Source organism: Grammomys surdaster, unplaced genomic scaffold (assembly GCF_004785775.1).
Source record: "Grammomys surdaster isolate TR1022 unplaced genomic scaffold, NIH_TR_1.0 126271, whole genome shotgun sequence".
Classification (NCBI taxonomy): domain Eukaryota; kingdom Metazoa; phylum Chordata; class Mammalia; order Rodentia; family Muridae; genus Grammomys; species Grammomys surdaster.
Genome location: NW_021621071.1, coordinates 6647843 through 6665429, shown reverse-complemented (window position 1 = coordinate 6665429; position 17587 = coordinate 6647843). Strand labels below are relative to the sequence as shown.

Below are 17587 nucleotides of genomic sequence, written 5' to 3'. Positions count from 1 at the left end.
AGAAAACCTGTCTCAGTGTGTGTGTGTGTGTGTGTGTGTATTTAAAGACGTCATCTAAATGTGTACTGAGGAAAATGTAATTTTTCACCTTACATTTGAAAATATTGAACAAATTTTAGCTTTTTATCCTAACAAAGCCTTGAAAATAACCCAGTCTTTTTGGACAGTATGAAAAATGATTATATTGACGTGACCCCTTTTTGAGATTAAAGAAAAACAGCTGTATCTTTTTTTTTCTTTTTCTTTTTCTTTTTTTTTTTTTTTTTGTGGCTGACTGGAGCTGCCTGATGAAGCCGGAGATAGAAGAAACGCTGGTGTGAAGGACCCACAGGAGATAAGACTGCATTTATTGCCCGTTTATGTAATTACATGTATCACTAAGGACAAAGGTCCTTAAAACAAAGCCCACAGGCAAAGTAGAAGCAGTTCCTGAACCCAGAGACATAGATATATTATTACTTCCCTCTTCGTGATTTTGTTTTCTCCCGAGTGGCTGCACGTCCTTTTTGTTTCATAATCTCATTTGAGAGTTTAGCCATCATTCAGGGCTTAAGCGGATGGCCGAAGAAATGCTTTGCTTCCATAAAAAGACTATGGAGACTTTCCGGGAGTATTCCTAGGCTTGGAGTCCCAAGGATAGCACAAATTTCCTGAGGTCTGATAGCCCCTGTTGGAAGAGGAAGCAGCCCCAGAACCCTGGCACCATGGATGTGCTGGATGAAAATGAGGCCCTGCAGCAGTTCTTTGAAGGTAAGAGCCCACTGGGCGCCATGGTTTCTTCTCCGAGCTGTTTCTCGTCTCCACTCACTTTCACTCTCTGCTTGGCGAAGTCCACTTACGCTTTGCCCCTGGAAGAATGCTATCAGATAACTCCCCAGTTGAGAAGTACAGGCCTTACCTGCCTCGTTGATAGCAAAAGTCAGTGATACGGGAAATGGTTTTTAAAATACAGGATTCCGTCTTATCTACGTTCTTCATCAAGAGTCAACTGGGCACTTAGATTATCAGCTGTCTCTGTGTATTAGGGCTCATTCCTTCAGTCCTTCAGTGCTTTAAAAAATGCCAGATCTGTCTTCTCTCTGAAATGACTAAATACCGTGTAACCAAAAAAAAAAAAAAAGGTAAGGTTCTAATTAAAATATCTTAGTATAATTTAGCATAATTAACTTCAAATTAGCCTAAGACAGCGAAGGAATGCCCACTTCCTGCTCCCATCTTTCTGCTTGTTCAAAGCACTTTAAAAACATGAAGCTGGCAGTCAGCTGCTTTTGCAGTTGAACCTCTCCCTGAGGAGAGTGACTGACAGTGGCATCATTACGCAGGCTCTCTCCCTGCTCAACATCCAACATGGCTGTGCAGTGGTTCACATTTCATAGGGAGGATGTTCTTACAGTGGGTCTTTCAGATATACTTGCTCCAGGGCAGTTAGCAGCACAATGGAAAAAGTGATTCTGGCCTTTCTTGAGTTTTGAAAAGTGTGTGACAAATGAGAACTCTGTAAAGACTGGAAAGAAATAAGACCCAACAGATGCCGAGCGCTAAAGAGGGCAGGTCCTATCAAAGGCCCTGTAAGACTCTGGGTCACAACCAGAAGGAATGAGCATAATGAGGCCATTTCTATGGTTTAGATTTTGCTGGAAATGGCAGCAAAGTCAAATGAAGCTGTAAGAGTCACTGTGTTCCTTTGATCCTGCGTTCCGTCCCCTGGAGTCCTGCCTGCAACAGTGTCCGGTTTTGATAGCATGCCCCCAGGTCCCGCTTGGTGTGTACTTTCTGTCTAGTTTCCAGGACACATTTCTTTTGAAAGAGAAACCACCATTCATCCTGTAGACGCCAAAGGTAGACTTTGTCTCCTTCTACTACTGAGGAAACCTGGCCTCTGGTCTTGGCTTTTCCCAAAAGAGCTTTTAGACTCACACGATTCACCTGCTATACCCATTTGCCACAGAGATCTCCGTGATGCTCTTTCTATAAATCTCCTCTGTAGTTACTGGAATAAGTATTCTACACAGTATATACTTATTATTACTATCGTCATTACAGTTTCCCTTAAACTAAACTGTGAAACCCCTCTGATGGGGAAGGAGCCCGTTTTCCACGCACAATGTTCCTCTTCTGAATCTATACCAGGAAAGACACTAAACTCTGGGAAAACAGAGACACAAGCCCTGACCACTACAGCTAGCTGCCAATTAAAAACAGAGATTCTTTCCACTATTTAGCAAACATTGAGTGCTTATTTATGCCACCTCTGTTCTACTTCCTTTAGGTGGAACTTGAAGGGTGCTGAATGAAATGTTTCCCTTAGATTTTAATAATATCCCTTCCCCTAAACCTTAAAGAGTAAAAGGTTTCTTTAGAAAAAAGTCAGCAAAACTAGATGTGGCGTGATGAGGGGCCTGCTGTTGCAGCCATGTTGCTATCAGTTTCTCGCTGTTTTGAATCAAATGTCATCTTACATTTAATTTCATTGGCTACAAGTGAGACAGGACTTAGACATGATCAGTCCCTGCATACGTGTGTCATACTAACCCACTTTTAAAAAGTGATTTAACAGGATTCGATAACCTGAAAATCTCCCCCTTTTCTTCTTCCCCATTTTTGATAAAACGATATCAAACCATTCTAGTGTAGTATGATTTAACACGTAAACTATAATCTTTAAAGAATTAGTTTTAGTTTAGGTGTATGTGTGAGTGCTTGCTTACATGTACGTAATGACAGGAAGTGGCCTTGACCACTGACCCAAAATTCGTGTTTGTATGTGTGTTTTGTTCCTTATTTAATCAAGGTCTGAAAAACCAATAAAACTCTTGGCAAACTGTTGTACACTTGAAAGCAATCTTTCTCCCTTTCTTGGAGTCTTTGTCTTAAATAAGACATTTTTTTTCCTTATAAGGATTTTGATATTAAAGAATTTAAGTTGACAGTATACTCTTGAGTTTCAAAGGTTTGCCAGTCAAAGGTGTATGCTGGTGCCAGTGTTTGTTTTAAACTACAACACTGAAACATGAGCTCCCCTGGACATCTGGGGGTGGGGTGGCTTTAGAACCCCAAGCTGTGCAAGGTCAGGGACTGTCAGGAACAGCCTCTCTAGAAAGCTACTATCAAAGCTTTGAATGGTTACTGTTTCTGTTTCCCCAGGCAGCCATTATCACAAGGGGGCAGTAAAGACACAGAGAAGGCAGAACTAGCTGCTATGGCAGCCGTTCTCAACCTGTGGGTCGTGATCCCTGGGGGAGTGTCCAACTTTCTTTCATAGCGTTTTTTAGGGGTCACCTAAGACTATTGGAAAACACAGACATTTACATTGCAGTTCATAATAGCAGCAAAAATTACAGCTTGTGAAATAGCAATGAAAATAATTTCATGGTTGGGGAAGAGGCCAGCACAACATAAAGAACTGTGTTAAAGGGCAGCAGTGTTGGGAAGATTGAGAAATGCCGTGCTATATACAAGTTGTTTGAGAACACCATGGCAATGCAAGGTTCAGGAAAATACAGACGGCTCTGGAGCAGGAAACCAATGGCCAATCCTAGAGTAATCTAGAAAGGCTTCGAGGAAGGTGAGGGAGTTCTGTGGACCAGAGGAGAGATAAAGCTTGCAGCGTGCTGACACTGTACACCGTGCACCATACAGCGGTTGCTTCATATTGATGCAAAGAATGAAAAAACAGTGCAAGCTCCTATTCCTGTCAATGGGCGGTTGTTGAATTGCAGCTCTGTTTGAGGCCCTCAGCAAGTCCAAATGCAGGGAAAGAAGAAAGAATCGGCCAGTAGCGGAATGGTTCAGTGAATGGACCAGAGAAAGTAGAGGCAAAAGTCACCACTGATGGAAAGACTCAGACTCCATTATTATAAGAGACGAGGGTACAAGTTGTCTTAAGTGGCCCTTGTATGTATTATTTCTCCAAAATGAGATACTGACTCTGATTGGCTGATGGTTCAGGACAGAAGCTGCCCATTGCTGGAGCTGGGTCCTGGGGAAGACTTTCCTGCTGGCAAAGAGTACCTTGACCAGTAGCTGGTCTATCGATTTTCTTTCACATTGGGATCGCCACTTTGTTCCTGTCTCAAATAATCAACACTCTCTTCTCACTTTCTACTGTCTCAGCAGAATCTGGGCTCCTCCAGAAGGAGCAAACGGCAAGTAGCCCAAGACCATCTCCCACCTCTAGAAGGTCATGAGGTCAAAGTGCCTTCGCTGTCTGACCCAGTGGATCAGAGAGTTTACCTTTGTTAAGGGCAGACTTGGTTCATCTCTGCAGCTAGGATTCTTAGGTATCATTGCCTCCAGAGTAAAGTTACTCTAAAGAGGCAGGAGCTTGTTTTATCTGCACCACAGCTGTGTGGAGACAGCATACAGTTTCCAGGAGACGGAACAAGAACAAGCTGCTGACAGAACCAGCCAGATCATACGAGTGCTTTAGACTTATCTGCAAGCTTCTGTCTGGTGTGGGCAGTTGATTAGGAACCATGTGGTCTTGGCATGAGCCATGCAGAACAGACCTCCTCTCTTCTTTCATGATGGGATCCCTAAAGTGAAAGAGATTTCCAGTTTAAAATGTGGCATTAAGAGCTCAGCTCAAGCCGAGCAGTGGTAGTGCATGCCTTTAATCCCAGCACTTGGGAGGCAGAGGCAGGCGGATTTCTGAGTTCCAGCTCAGCCTGGTCTACAGAGTGAGTTCTGGGACAGCCAGGGCTACACAGAGAAACCCTGTCTCGAAAAACAACAAACAAACAAACAAACAAACAAAACAAAAAGAGATCAGCTCGGGGGCCTGGAGAGATGGCTCAGTAGTTAAGAGCACTGGCTGCTCTTCCAGAGGTTCTGAGTTCATTTCCAAGCCACCACATGGTGGCTCACAACCATCTGTGATGGGATACAATGCCCTCTTCTGGTGTGTCTGAAGACAGTGACAGTATACTCATATAAATAAAAATAAATAAATCTTTAAAAAAGAGAGAGAGAGAGGGAGAGATCAGCTCCAACCTCGGCTACTTACATGTACTCATGTACTTCATTTGCTGTAGAAGGAGATTAGTGTAAATCCCAGCCACCCACACACACCACATTTGAGACCTATTAGACTTGCCAGTGTCTTCCCTCAGATAAACTCTCTCAAGAAATGGTTTTCGTCGATTGCCTTGGTATTACCTGCATCATCTTTCCAACTTTGAGTTAAGCCTGGTTTCTGGTAGACTCTCCTGTGTCTTGGAACCTAATTGTTCAATACACAGGCACTAACACAGAGATAACCAAAAGGGAAGGTTAATCTATGATCTCACTATTCAGTGCTTACTACTGTCCCATGTGTTTTGGTTTTGGCTTGGGTTTTGGTTTTGTGAATAATACTTTGTTATGTAGCCCAGATGGGCATCAAACTATAAAACCTCCTGCCTCTGCTCCCTAAGCATCGGAATTCCAGGAATGTCTCACCAAATTTGGCTTTTTGTATGTTTTAAACGAGAAAACCAGCAACACCAACACAGGATTATATCGCTTTACTCTCTAGCACTAAACATTCTTCTGGACTGAGGAGAGAACAACTCTTATCATCAGGTATTCTTGCTGATGGGCAGCAGAGAGTCACAAGCCATGACCAAGAGTCCACACTGTACCAACAGCCTTCAGATACCAATAAAGTTCATTAGAGCACATCTAGTCATGGTCATGCCTTCTACAGCTGCTTTGATGTCATGGTGGCAGAGTTGGGGAGTTTCAACAGAGACCATAAGGGCTGTAAAACCTAAAATATTTACCATCTGGCTCTGTAAAGGAAATGTTTGCCAACCCATTATGCCAACCCAAATGTATGCAACCCAATTAGTAATAATAGCTGTTATGTACTGAGCCTTTTTGTGCTGAGTATAGGACCGTGATTAAGACTATGGACTTTGAGTCAGCCGTCCTGGTTGCGAACTATGTGTTTTTGCAATGTGCTATTTCTAGGACTACGGATGAGTGAACCTCTCAGGCCATATGTTTCCGTGGTTGTAAAGAAGAGGTAATTATAGTATCTCAGTTTGTGGTAGTATTTTTTGAATTGTGCCTGGTGCAAAGAGGTCAGTAGTCTTTGCTTATTTTTAATGTTACCATTTTCTCTGTTTACAGAAGTTCCGGGCATCTTTCTTTCTCCCTTGTGCAACTTAATTCTGAAGTTAAATCTCTTGCCTAAGAGTCATCCAGAGAGCAGGTTCAAGGTTTGCCTTGCAAGCCTGGTGACTAAGTTCTGATTTCTTAAACCCACATAAGAGAAAACGCAGGGTGCTATGTCATGTGTCTGTGATCCACGGAGATAGGGGACTAACACAGGAGAATTATACAGAAGCTGGAGGCCAGCCTGGAGTAAGCAGCACAGTGGTAAAACAATAAGAGAGACACTCTACAAATGCTGACCTCTGACCCCCACACCTATGCCAGATGCAGGAGAGTGCACAGGAACAAATCATTACTGATTTCTCTCTTTGTCTATTGAACCAACCAATCAAAAAAAAAAAAAAAAAAGAGTGTTTCTTAGGACCCCATGTTATATTCATGTACAGAGCAGAGACCTTGCCCTAAAGGGCTGGCTTTTCTAGCTGAAAAGAAACTAAGGAAACAAGTAAAAATGACAAAGACCTACTTGATATGACAGGTTACCACCAAAGCCCATGTGGATGCCCACGGTCTGGGCTGTTGTCTGAAGCCATGCTAATATCTGTGAGTGATGGAGAGCTAGCCTGTCCCTCCCTGGCCCACAGCTTTATGGTACAGGTTGTGGCGTCTGTATGGGAGAGCTAGCCCCTTATTGCTCCAGGTCTTGGCTGATGCCTTTTGACTCAGATGCAGGTGAAGAAAGACTCATCTTCCTTTTCGGGGCTGGCCACTAGGAATTTTACCATACTCCAGTGTATATATGGACCACAAAGTAGTCTTGGGTTTTTTTTTAGGGCATGAGGGAAAGTAATGGGGGAGGGAATGCAGATGTGCAAAGTCTGGGAGGTGACCATGGTTAGGGCACATTAGGTAAGATTTCTGAATAATCAAAACAACAACAACAAAAATGACGACCTAAAGAATTATGAGTTGCTGGGCAGTGGTGGCACACGCCTTTAATCCCAGCACTTGGGAAGCAGAGGCAGGTGGATTTCTGAGTTCGAGAGTTCGAGGCTAGCCTGGTCTACAGAGTGAGTTCCAGGACAGCCAGGGCTACACAGAGAAACCCTGTCTCGAAAAACCAAAAAAGAATTATGAATTACGGGGCTGGAGAGATGGCTCAGCGGTTAAGAGCACTCGCTGGCTGCTTTTCCAGAGGTCCTGAGTTCAATCCCCAGCAACCATTTATAATGAGATCTGATGGCCTCTGATGGCCTGCAGGTGTACACACAGATTGGTTACTCCTACATAAAATCAATCAGTCAATCATCAATCAATCAATCTTTTTAAAAAACAATTATGAACTAGGGGCTGGAGAGGTGGCTTGGTGGTCGGGAACGCTTGCTGCTTTTGCAGAGGACCTTCATTAAGTTCCTGGCACCCACATAATGGCTCACAGTCCTTTATAACTCCAGTTCCAGGAGATCCGATGGCCTCTTCTGGTTGCAGCAGTCAGCAGACAAGCATATGATATATATGCACACAAAACTTTAAAATCATCTTCAAAGGACAACAGAAAGGTTCATTAATTACAAAAAGCCAAAGATAAAAATAAGCCCAGCAACCAGTGTGGGGTCCATGCTGATGGAGGGCAGGAGAGTGGGTCACACTTGAGTTACAGCAATCAGGAAAGGCCTCTGAAGAGACTGTACCTGAGGAGCCAGAGCTGAGACATGACCAGGAGCAGTGCATCAGTTCTGGAAGAGAGCAAGCCAGGCAAAGGGAAGCAGTGCGTAGTCACGGAGCTGAGAATGCTTTGGGGCTCCGTGGGGATGAGCTGAGTGGAGGGGGTGGCTGGCTTGTAGAGAGTGACAATGGGGATGCATTAGAGGTTGGAGTCTCATTCAGTGTCATGGAAAACTAGTAGAGAGTGTCAAGCAGGACAGGAAGGACTTTCTTTTTTCTTTTTCTTTTTGTTTTTCTTTTTTTTCGAGACAGGGTTTCTCTGTGTAGCCCTGTCTGTCCTGGAACTCACTCTGTAGACCAGGCTAGCCTCGAACTCTCAAACTCAGAAATCTGCCTGCCTCAGGAAGGACTTTCAAATGGACATGATGTGATAGGAAGGGAGACTGGGCTTTCTGGGAAAAATGATGCCATGTGTTAGAGTCAGAAGTGGTACATGGTGGTATGATGGATTTAGAGGTAGAAGATGAAAGGAAGTACAAGTGTGTGTGTGTGTGTGTGTGTGTGTGTGTGTGTGTGTCTGTGTCTGTGTCTGTGTCTGTGTCTGTGTCTGTGTCTGTGTCTGTGTGATCATTTGGGACATTTTGACATTTCAGATAGCTTTGAGATGACCATACAGAAATGACGGTGAGGCAATTAGCTAACTGAGTCTGAATCCCCAGGAAGGGCTAGGATTGCTTTTGAGCATTGGGAGTCACCAGCTTCACAGTGATGTCCACAGCTTTTGAGATTGGATGAAATCACCGGGAAGGTAAAGTAGACAGAATAAAGAGGTTGTGGCCATCCAAGTGAGAGCGACTTGCAAAGTAGAGAAAGAGAGAGAGCATGAGGTTAAGATAGGAAACAGTATTTGAAACGAATCAGATAACGGACCATTCATAGAATTACTTAGATAAAAGACGGTCGGTTGTATATGACCTTACAAATGGCTTCCATGAGGGCTGGGGGGATGTCTTAGTTAGGGTTTACTGCTGTGAACAGACACCATGACCAAGGGAACTCTTATAAGGACATCATTTAATTGGGCTGGCTTACAGGTTCAGAGGTTCAGTCCATTATCATCAAGGTGGGAACATGGCAGCATCCAGGCAGGCATGGTGCAGGAGGAGCTGAAAGTTTTACATCCTCATCTGAAGGCTGCTAGCAGAATACTGGTTTCCAGGCAAGTTAGGTTGAGGGTCTTAAATCCCACACCCACAGTGGCACACCTACTCCCAACAGGGCCACACCTACTCTAACAGGACCACGCCTTCTAATATTGCCACTCCCTGGGCCGAGCATATTCAAACCATCACAGGGAAGAAACCAGTCAATGAGGTTGGAACGAGAGTAGATGAGGGTCTAGGATTCATAACACTTTGGGAAATGTTTGCTGTGGAATAGGAACCTAGAAATGTGTCTGTAACTGGAGGTGTGGTGAGGAAGAGACACATAATTGGATAGTTGGCCTGGTTTTGGTTTTAAGATGGGACATACTAAAGAACTGGTTTCCATCAGTAAATAACCCAGTCTGGAGAAGCCCATCTGAAGAGGTAGGGGAACAAAGGAAGACACTTGTAGGAGGTGAACTTTGACCCAGGTGGGCACAGCAACTCGAGCATCTGGACAGAGCATGCTCAGACGTCAGGAAACCGTCTTCTATATTGAGAGGGGAGCTGGGATGTTCAGGAGAGGGATGAGTGTCGTGGTCAGTGTCTCAGTTCTGTCTGCTTTGCTTATTGCATTTGAGATATCCTAAGGGTGACCAGGCATTGAGAGTGTGGTAGGGGCTTTTCAAGAATCTGAAGTGGGAGTTACACAGTTATTGTCTTTGAGGGTATATTAGCTTTCTAGGGCTGCTATCGGAAATCACGTACCTGGTGGCTTAAAATGATAGAAAATCATCTTACAGTTCTGGACAGAAGTTCAGAGTCAGCATGTCAGCATGGCATTGCTAACAGTGATGGTTTCAAGGGGCACTGGCTTCTATGTCTGCCTCTGAGCTCCAGAGGAGGCAGGCCATCTTCTGATTCCTTGAGTTGTAGGCGCATCTGACTTCTGGTGCCACCTTCACTTTCTCTGTGAGCTTCCTTCTCTCCTCTGCTGGACCCCTCCCCATTCCTTGTCTGTCATTTATTTATCCCTGGACCTGGGCCACACTCTGATTCAGGTTGGTGGCCTCTCAAGACTGTTGTCTCTCTTTTCCCTCACACTGACTTTCCTGCCGGTTTCAAAGGTCTCCCTCCTGTCATCATGTCAGGGATAGGAAGAACCAGGCCATTAGGCCTGATTCAAGTGATGAGCTATCTTTTTGATCTGGATTTCTGCTATCTCTGTGCTATCTCAACTTGCAAACACTCAATGGAAGTGTCTCTTCCACTTCCGTCACCAATCTCCCATAAACACCCACTGTCACTTTCGGCACTCGACTATCTGGCTTCTGTACCCATTTATTCTGAAGTCTTTGGCTGGAGTCCTCTGAGAGTTGTCTGTACCCTCACTGTCACCTTCCGTTTACTCATGCACACACTCTCCCAGCTACATCCATGGCATCCGTGCTTCTGGTTCTCTTCCAACCTGTCCTTCTTACACCTCTGAAATCAAAGCCCACATCTACTCTGACACCTGCTTCCAAAGCACACCTATTCGAGCAACACGAGCTTGTCCATGAGTTCCCACTTATCCGCACAGCCCAAACTGTTGGCAAGCTCCAGACCTGTGCTGAGAGCTCCTGAGTGTTCACCGTTGAACTAGACTTACCCTGCTCCTCCTCAACCAGACTGTACTGTGCACTTTGGCTTACAATGAGTGTGTTCCTCTGCTCTATGTGAGCTAGCACAGCACTGGAGACTGGGTAATTTATGAAGGACGTGCATCTTTGTCTCAGAGTTATGGAGGCTTGACAACCCAAGATCAAGACCTTGGCACCTCTGGTCTGGTGAGGACCTTCTTGTGTCCTCCCATGGTAGAAGGCAGAGGGACAGGAAAGAAAGAGGGATGAATGGTGCCCGAGAGCTTTCCTGGCTGGAACACCAGGGATGGAACAATAGCTTGGTGGTTAAGAACACTGGATGCTTTTTAAGAGGGTTGGGTTTGATTCCCAGTATCCACATAGTAGCTCACAGTCGTCCATAACTACAGTTCCATTGAGTTTAATGCCATCTTCTGCCTTCCATGGGCAACAGGCATGCGAGTAGTATATTGATATACATGTACCCCAAACACCCATATACATAAAATAATAATAAAAAGAATCTTAATCCCATCCTGAAGAGTGGAGCCCCTGTGGTCTCCTCACATCCCAAAGGCCCACCTCTGAAGGCTATCACATGGCAACACACCTCTGAAGGGTGTGACACACCAACACTTGAATACTAGAGGGGCTCTCATACAAATTAGCACCTCTCAAACTAGAAGCAGGGGGTGTATCTCTTAATGTCCCTTCCTAATTCTCTATTAAATCGGACTACTTGAACCTCAGAAATATATTTTAGCTGTAACCCAACTTCTTTTTGTTTGGAAACCTCTCTCTCCTTCCCCTTTCTGTCTGGGTCTCCCTAGGTAGTTCAGGCTAGCCTCAAACCTGAGCTTCTACCCATCAGCCTCTTGAGTGCTGGGGTCACAGGGGCCAACACCCTTAGCTAGACATTTACCTTTACAATGTTTACTCTGTCATGTGTGATGGCGTACGTCTGTTGTCTCTTTATGAGTGCAGGCGTGCACGTTGCCACCGTTCACATGTGGAAGTCAGAGGAGAAATTTTGGGAGTTGGTTCTCTACCTCCTCACTTAAAAGTCATTCTTTGGGACAGATAGGTAATGGCAGCCTTTAGTAGAAAACCCAGCGGAGATGCTACCTGGGGGTGGGGGTGGGGTGGATGGAAACCAAAGTCCACAGCTTAAGAGGTCCAGTCTGAAACTCAGGCTGGGTTATCAGGAGGTCTTAGGATCAGGATCAATTCTTGAACATCTCTCAGAGATGCGAGTCATTAGACGGAATGGATGCAACGGCCCCAGTGAGAGAGAGCCGGCTTAGAAGATGCTGTTAGGTAGCAGGCCGGGGGCTGGGAATGGCTGCAGGCTGGAAGCACCATTGTAAGCTTCCCATGAAGCTGCATGCAGGGGCATTCCCTTCACTTCTGGAACTGGATGTCTTTATAAATCATAGCCATTGACTCTGAGCTCTGCATTTCAGTTTACACGTGGTGGTAAGGTACATCTCGGTTAGATAGAGCATTGGCTTATACCTAGAGCGTCTGGGTTCAAACATTGCTTTTTTTGTATTCTTAAGTGCTGCTGACAAAGGAGTCCCCATCCTCCTCTATGAAGGAACGGTGTGACACTTCATAAGCGAGGCTGAGTAGTGAGACCAGATCTGTAGAAATATGCTTTAGTTAGCTTCAGCTACCAACTTGACATAGCCCAGAGTTATCTGATGAATCTCGGTTGAGGTATTGCCTCCATCAGATTGGCCTTTGGCCATGTCTGTGGGGGCATTTTCTTAATTATTGGTAGATGTGGGTCATATGACCATGTTTTTTTTTTTTTTTCCAACTTGACATAAACCTGGACATACTTGGGAAAAGGGAATCTCAGTTGAAGAATTACCTCCATCAGGTTGGCATGTGGGCATTTTCTTAATCGGTAATTGATGAAGGAGGGTTCCGCTGGGTGGTGCCATGCCTGGGCAGGTAGGCCTAGAGAGAGGTAAGAGAGGTAAGAGAGGTAGCTGAGCTTACGGGGGGGGGGGGGGTTAGACGGGAAACAAGCCAGCTGCTGCTTTCCTCCATGGTTCCTCTCTCTGCTTCTGTTTGTGTTTCTGCCTCGATCTCCCTTAATGATGGACTGTTGATTGAAATGTGAGCCAAACAAACCTTTCCCTCCATAGTTGCTTTTGGTCACAGCATTTATCATAGCAACAGAAAGCAAATTAGGACATATGTCATGCCTGGCATAAACTTAATACTCAATAAAATAGTATTATCCATTTTAAGAAATATTACTCATATAAAGGAGTTTCCTTAAGCAGGCTACAATTGGGAAAATATATATCGTCAGCTAGAGACTGCTTGGTTCTGAGGTACAATGGGCTGTTCTGGGAATAAAGCCCGAGCCTTCACACATGAGAGGCACATGATCCATGACTGATCTACTGTGTAGTTCTTCACCCTGGGCCGTGAATGTGAATTAATTCCTACCACGTACAGCAACACAATAGGAAACATTTTTCCTTAGCATTTTACAATTGAGGGAACAGATTGGTGCAAGGAGTGTAGTGTGTTATTAGATACCAGAGCCTGAGTCTGCACAGAAGTCTGTCTGATTCTCGAAGGCTTGTTGGGGATGTCTATAGGGGTGCCTGTAGAATTCACGGCTCCAGCTAAAGCATCCAGATTTTTTTTTTTTTTTTTTACAGTTGGCATGAGAAGTTATTCTGGATGGTAAATAGTTGGTACTTTATTACCATCCGGCAAAATCCAGCTCCAGAACTATGGTAAGAAAGTAGTGGATTATGCTTACAGAGCGAGCAGCTACAGAACTAAAGAAAAATAACCAATAATACAAATGTGAGGGCATCAACACTGATCTGTTGTACTGCTTACCTTGTAACAAAACCCTTGGGGGGAGTTTAGCCAGCTGAATTTACCCTAAAATTTAAGGTAAATATTATCTCTTGATTTTTGGCATCTGGGGTAGCCAGATTGAAGACAGGACCAGTATCTGCTACTCTGGTATTAGAAATAATAAAAAAAAAACGTCATGAATAATAATGGGAAGAATTCTGTTCATGTTACTTCCTAGATGGAGTTAATGTCACTTTTACACTCCAAAGCTCTTGGTGACTTTAAGCGCTGGGAGCTGAGAGACACTCTGCCTAGGACTCTTCCTGGGGGTTCAGCAACCTTTCTTTTCATCTGTGGCAGCCTAGCTTTGAGCCTTGGCTCATTTGCCTTCCTGCTGTATGACTTCACTTACTGGCTTCTGACTTAACCTTTTAGTGGAGTTCAGTGTTGGTTTTTTTTTTATATTCTATTTGAATTCTGGGAATAATGGCACCTACTTCATAGCATTGTGAGGATTGATGCGGAAATGCTGAGATGGAGTTAATCAATAGTCATTATTGATCTCTATTTACATTGCAACTATGAAAGAAACCAACGTGCTTATTTATTTTGAGACAAGAATGAGTCTAAGCGTATAAATGGACCTGTACATTTCTTTTTCAAGGAAACAGTCCTGTCACCAGGGAGTTATTGTAACTTTTGCATGTTCACATTAGCTATTGAACCTTTATAATCATAAAATCCATTTATAGCCCTTCATTGCTAAGCAACAAAGGACAAAGTACTGAGTATTTCCTTTTACTATGAAAAGTTCAACTTTCCGATATTTGTCTTGAAATCAGCATATTTTAGAGAGGACAGAACATCGTGTCTCACAAAGGGCTTAGCTGACATTTTTGTGTGGAGATAAACATAGGCCTGGAAGGAATACATTGTGATTATTTTGCTGTTCTTAGACAGGTTTAAGCTTTTTCTGCTAATTATATAGAATGTGAACCTCGAAGAAGTTGAAAGACTACTAGTTCATTCTCAGTGAGGTAACACATCACCTGTGTTCTGCAATTACTGGGCAGTGGTCCTGAGGGGAGGTTGAGGTGTGGCTCTTTCACTTGAAGAGATGCTGCCCCTGGACTTTGATAACCAACAGGGTTATCAGTTCAGGTCATTCAACCCAGCTCAACAGCGCTTGAGAAAGCTGCCTTTTAAGAGTCTTAATCAGTCAATGGAATGGACATCTTTACTTCAGATCAAAATGTTAAATCGTTTCTGTTGTTTTTCAATAGGTGAAGCTTTGGAGGTCCCCAAAGAATATACCACTGTTTAAAATTTTACAAAGAACTTCAGTATAAGCAGATTTTTCAGAACTCATGAATGCATAAATGAAAAACGACATTATAAAAAGGTTTATGTGGCTATTTCTCTCCTTACCCTTATTAAAACAGCACTGAAGCAGATTAGACTCTCCTGTCTGAACTCTTTATTCTGAGGTGCATTTTATATAAGTGGTGGTGGTGGTGGTGGTGTTCTACAGATGTGGAATGGAAACCTCAATCCTCTTACTTCTTTCCTTGTGGAGTTACAAAAGTTATGGCTTTTCTACCAAATCTACTGAGAAGTCCCAAATGTTATCCAGGAAGGAAAAGGCAGAAAGGATTCTAAACCTCTTGTAGTTCCCTGTTGTAACAGCTAGTCAAGGCTCTGTGGCTGAGAGCAAATGTCCTTCAAGGGGAATTTGTGTGAGAATGTGGCATTAAGGGCTATCTGTTAGGAACAGGTTGATCCTGTTTGGCCAGAAGAGGGAGACTTTGAAACCTCAAAAATAAACAATAACTACTGCAACAAAAGTGAAGATAAGAAATCCAGACAAGAAATCCATGATCTGTATGTGCTAACTACAGTGCCTCATGCAGCATCTGAACTATTGGCCCTCTGTCTGCCTGGGGGAAGACAAGGCAGAAATCTGCTTGCTGCCTGGGAATCTCAAAAGCTCAACATGGTGATGAGTGAGGCCTAGTCTCTGAAACAAGGCCGAGGATTCCTTTTTCTTTGTTAGTATTCTGTGGAAACACCAAAGATCTCTTTGCCACCCATTTCTATACGGACTCTCTCTGGCAGTTCATTCCCAGTCTACTGTGGAAGTTATTTAATCTCAATCTGGGAGGATTCTATTCTGCCTTCCACCATTTAGTTCCTGGAAAAGACGCACACGCAACCTTCATATTGATAACACGCCTCAATCAATACAAGAACAGCTACGCTATTATGTCGATAATCATATTATACAATTTGCTACATTTTTGTCTGGCTTGCTTTTAACTCCAGTTAGCCAACCCACATGGCTGTTATTTCATGACTCACCTAACCCATGGTGGCTTTCTCCCCTCTTCACCTTCTTCTCCCCACTCCTTGTTCTCCTCTGACCCCAAGCCTAGGAACCCTAAACCGTGCCTATGTCTCCTCTGCCAGGTATTAGCCATTAGCATCTTTATTCACTAATCAGAAATAGAGTGGGGACAAGGTCACATAGTGTCACTTGGTCTGTGTGCAGACTCTGAGGCAACCAGGACTTTGGGGGGGGGGTGTTCTGCACTTAACATTACAATACACAGCAACACACTGAACCTCAACACCTGTCCATCTTTCACACTTCCCTTTCACGCATTCCTACTGTTTGTAGCCTCCGATGGTCCATAGATCTCTATCCCCACCCACTCATTGGTTCCCAACTCAACTCTGAGAGGCGTTTACACATTTACAAATCAAAATTTTATTATATCTATTGTGTAATTGTCGAGTGTGTGGATGGTAAAGAAAAAAAAACCACTATGTGAGCCCTAGGGGATTGAAGTCAGGTCACAGGCTTGGAAACAAGGATGTGAGCTATCTTATCTACCCTCAGTTTACAAAAACATGGAAATGTATGTTCAGTGTAAATATATACATATAAAAGTACACATGTAGCAGAATAATCTCTCTCATACACACACACACACACACACCTATTAACTCTATTTAGTGTAAGCGTTTAGGGCTGACCACTTGTCTTAGGGTTTTACTGCTTTGAAAAGACACCATGACCAAGGCAACTCTTAGAAAAGACAACATTTAATTGGGGCTGTCTTACAGGTTCAGAGATTCAGTCTAGTATCATCAAGGCAGGAACATGGCAGAATCCAGGCAGGCATTGTACAGGAGGAGCTGAGAGTTCTACATCTTCATCTGAAGGCTGCTAGTGGAAGATTGACTTCCATGCAGCTAGGATGAGGGTATTAAAGCCCATCCCCACAGTGACACACCTACTCCAACAAGGCCACACCTCCTAATAGTGCCACTCCCTGGACTGAGCATCACACCACTTCAGATTAGAAAACCTATCAGGAATTTTATTGCTGGAGAAAACTTAATTCTTCTTCTGTCGGCAGCCATTGGTCGCTTGTAGCTATTCCCCTGGCTAGTGGGCCTTTATGAAATGTCCTCCATCTACACGGGAAGGTGTCATGATGTAGGTCTTGTTTATAACCACTGTAGAGATATATGCTGCTCTCCTGTCATGTCTAGAAGACATGTCTGCCATCAGGCATCCTGGTCCTCTGGTTCTAACAACCTTTCCGCTTTCTCTTACGTGATTTCTCCTGACCCTTAGATGTTAGACATTTCACTGCAGATGTGTCCGTTGGGGCTTGGTCTTCTGTAGTCACTCAGTCTCTGCATTTTGAACAGTTCTGGATCTCTGTCATATCTGAATCTGTTGCAAAAAGAAGCTTCTTGGATGAGGATAGGAGCTGTCACGGAGTGCAGCTACCGCTGGCCAGTTCTCATAACCAGTTTTCTTTCCCTCCCTTCCCCTGCCCTCATAATCCAGTAACTGCCATCCTTTGCAGCAGTAGCATGGTCCGTAAAGGGGAAACATCTTCATTCGCTGAAATGCGTAGCTGACCCAACCTGTGGGTCCTAGTTATTCATGGGAGCGAGGAGGACCACAACCTGAAAAAGAACGGGCGAGAGAGAAGAACGGACTCAAGGAAGTAATTGCTTGTCAAGAGCCATCTATTTCAACGCAAAGCGCTTTTTTATAGTATGCTTTACAAGGGGAGGGGGTAAGAGGGGCCAGGTGGTGGAAAAGTACAGAATCTTCTTGGCCTGTGCCTTGAAACATTTCATGGTCTACAAGGTATACTGCCTTGAATTATAATCTACCTGCTTCTCTCAGAAGATATGGTACAC

General features: G+C 44.0%; 1 protein-coding gene across 1 annotated transcript in view; it reads left to right on the top strand.

The window, feature by feature from the left end:
* Positions 1-489: 489 nt before the first annotated feature.
* Positions 490-17587, top strand: part of Myrfl (myelin regulatory factor like) — a 112188-nt gene continuing 95090 nt past the window's right edge. Inside the window, exon 1 of the mRNA XM_028759039.1 lies at positions 490-750. Within this exon, the coding sequence (XP_028614872.1) occupies positions 705-750 (46 nt within the window). The 5' untranslated portion in view covers positions 490-704. The remainder of the gene's footprint in view (positions 751-17587) is intronic.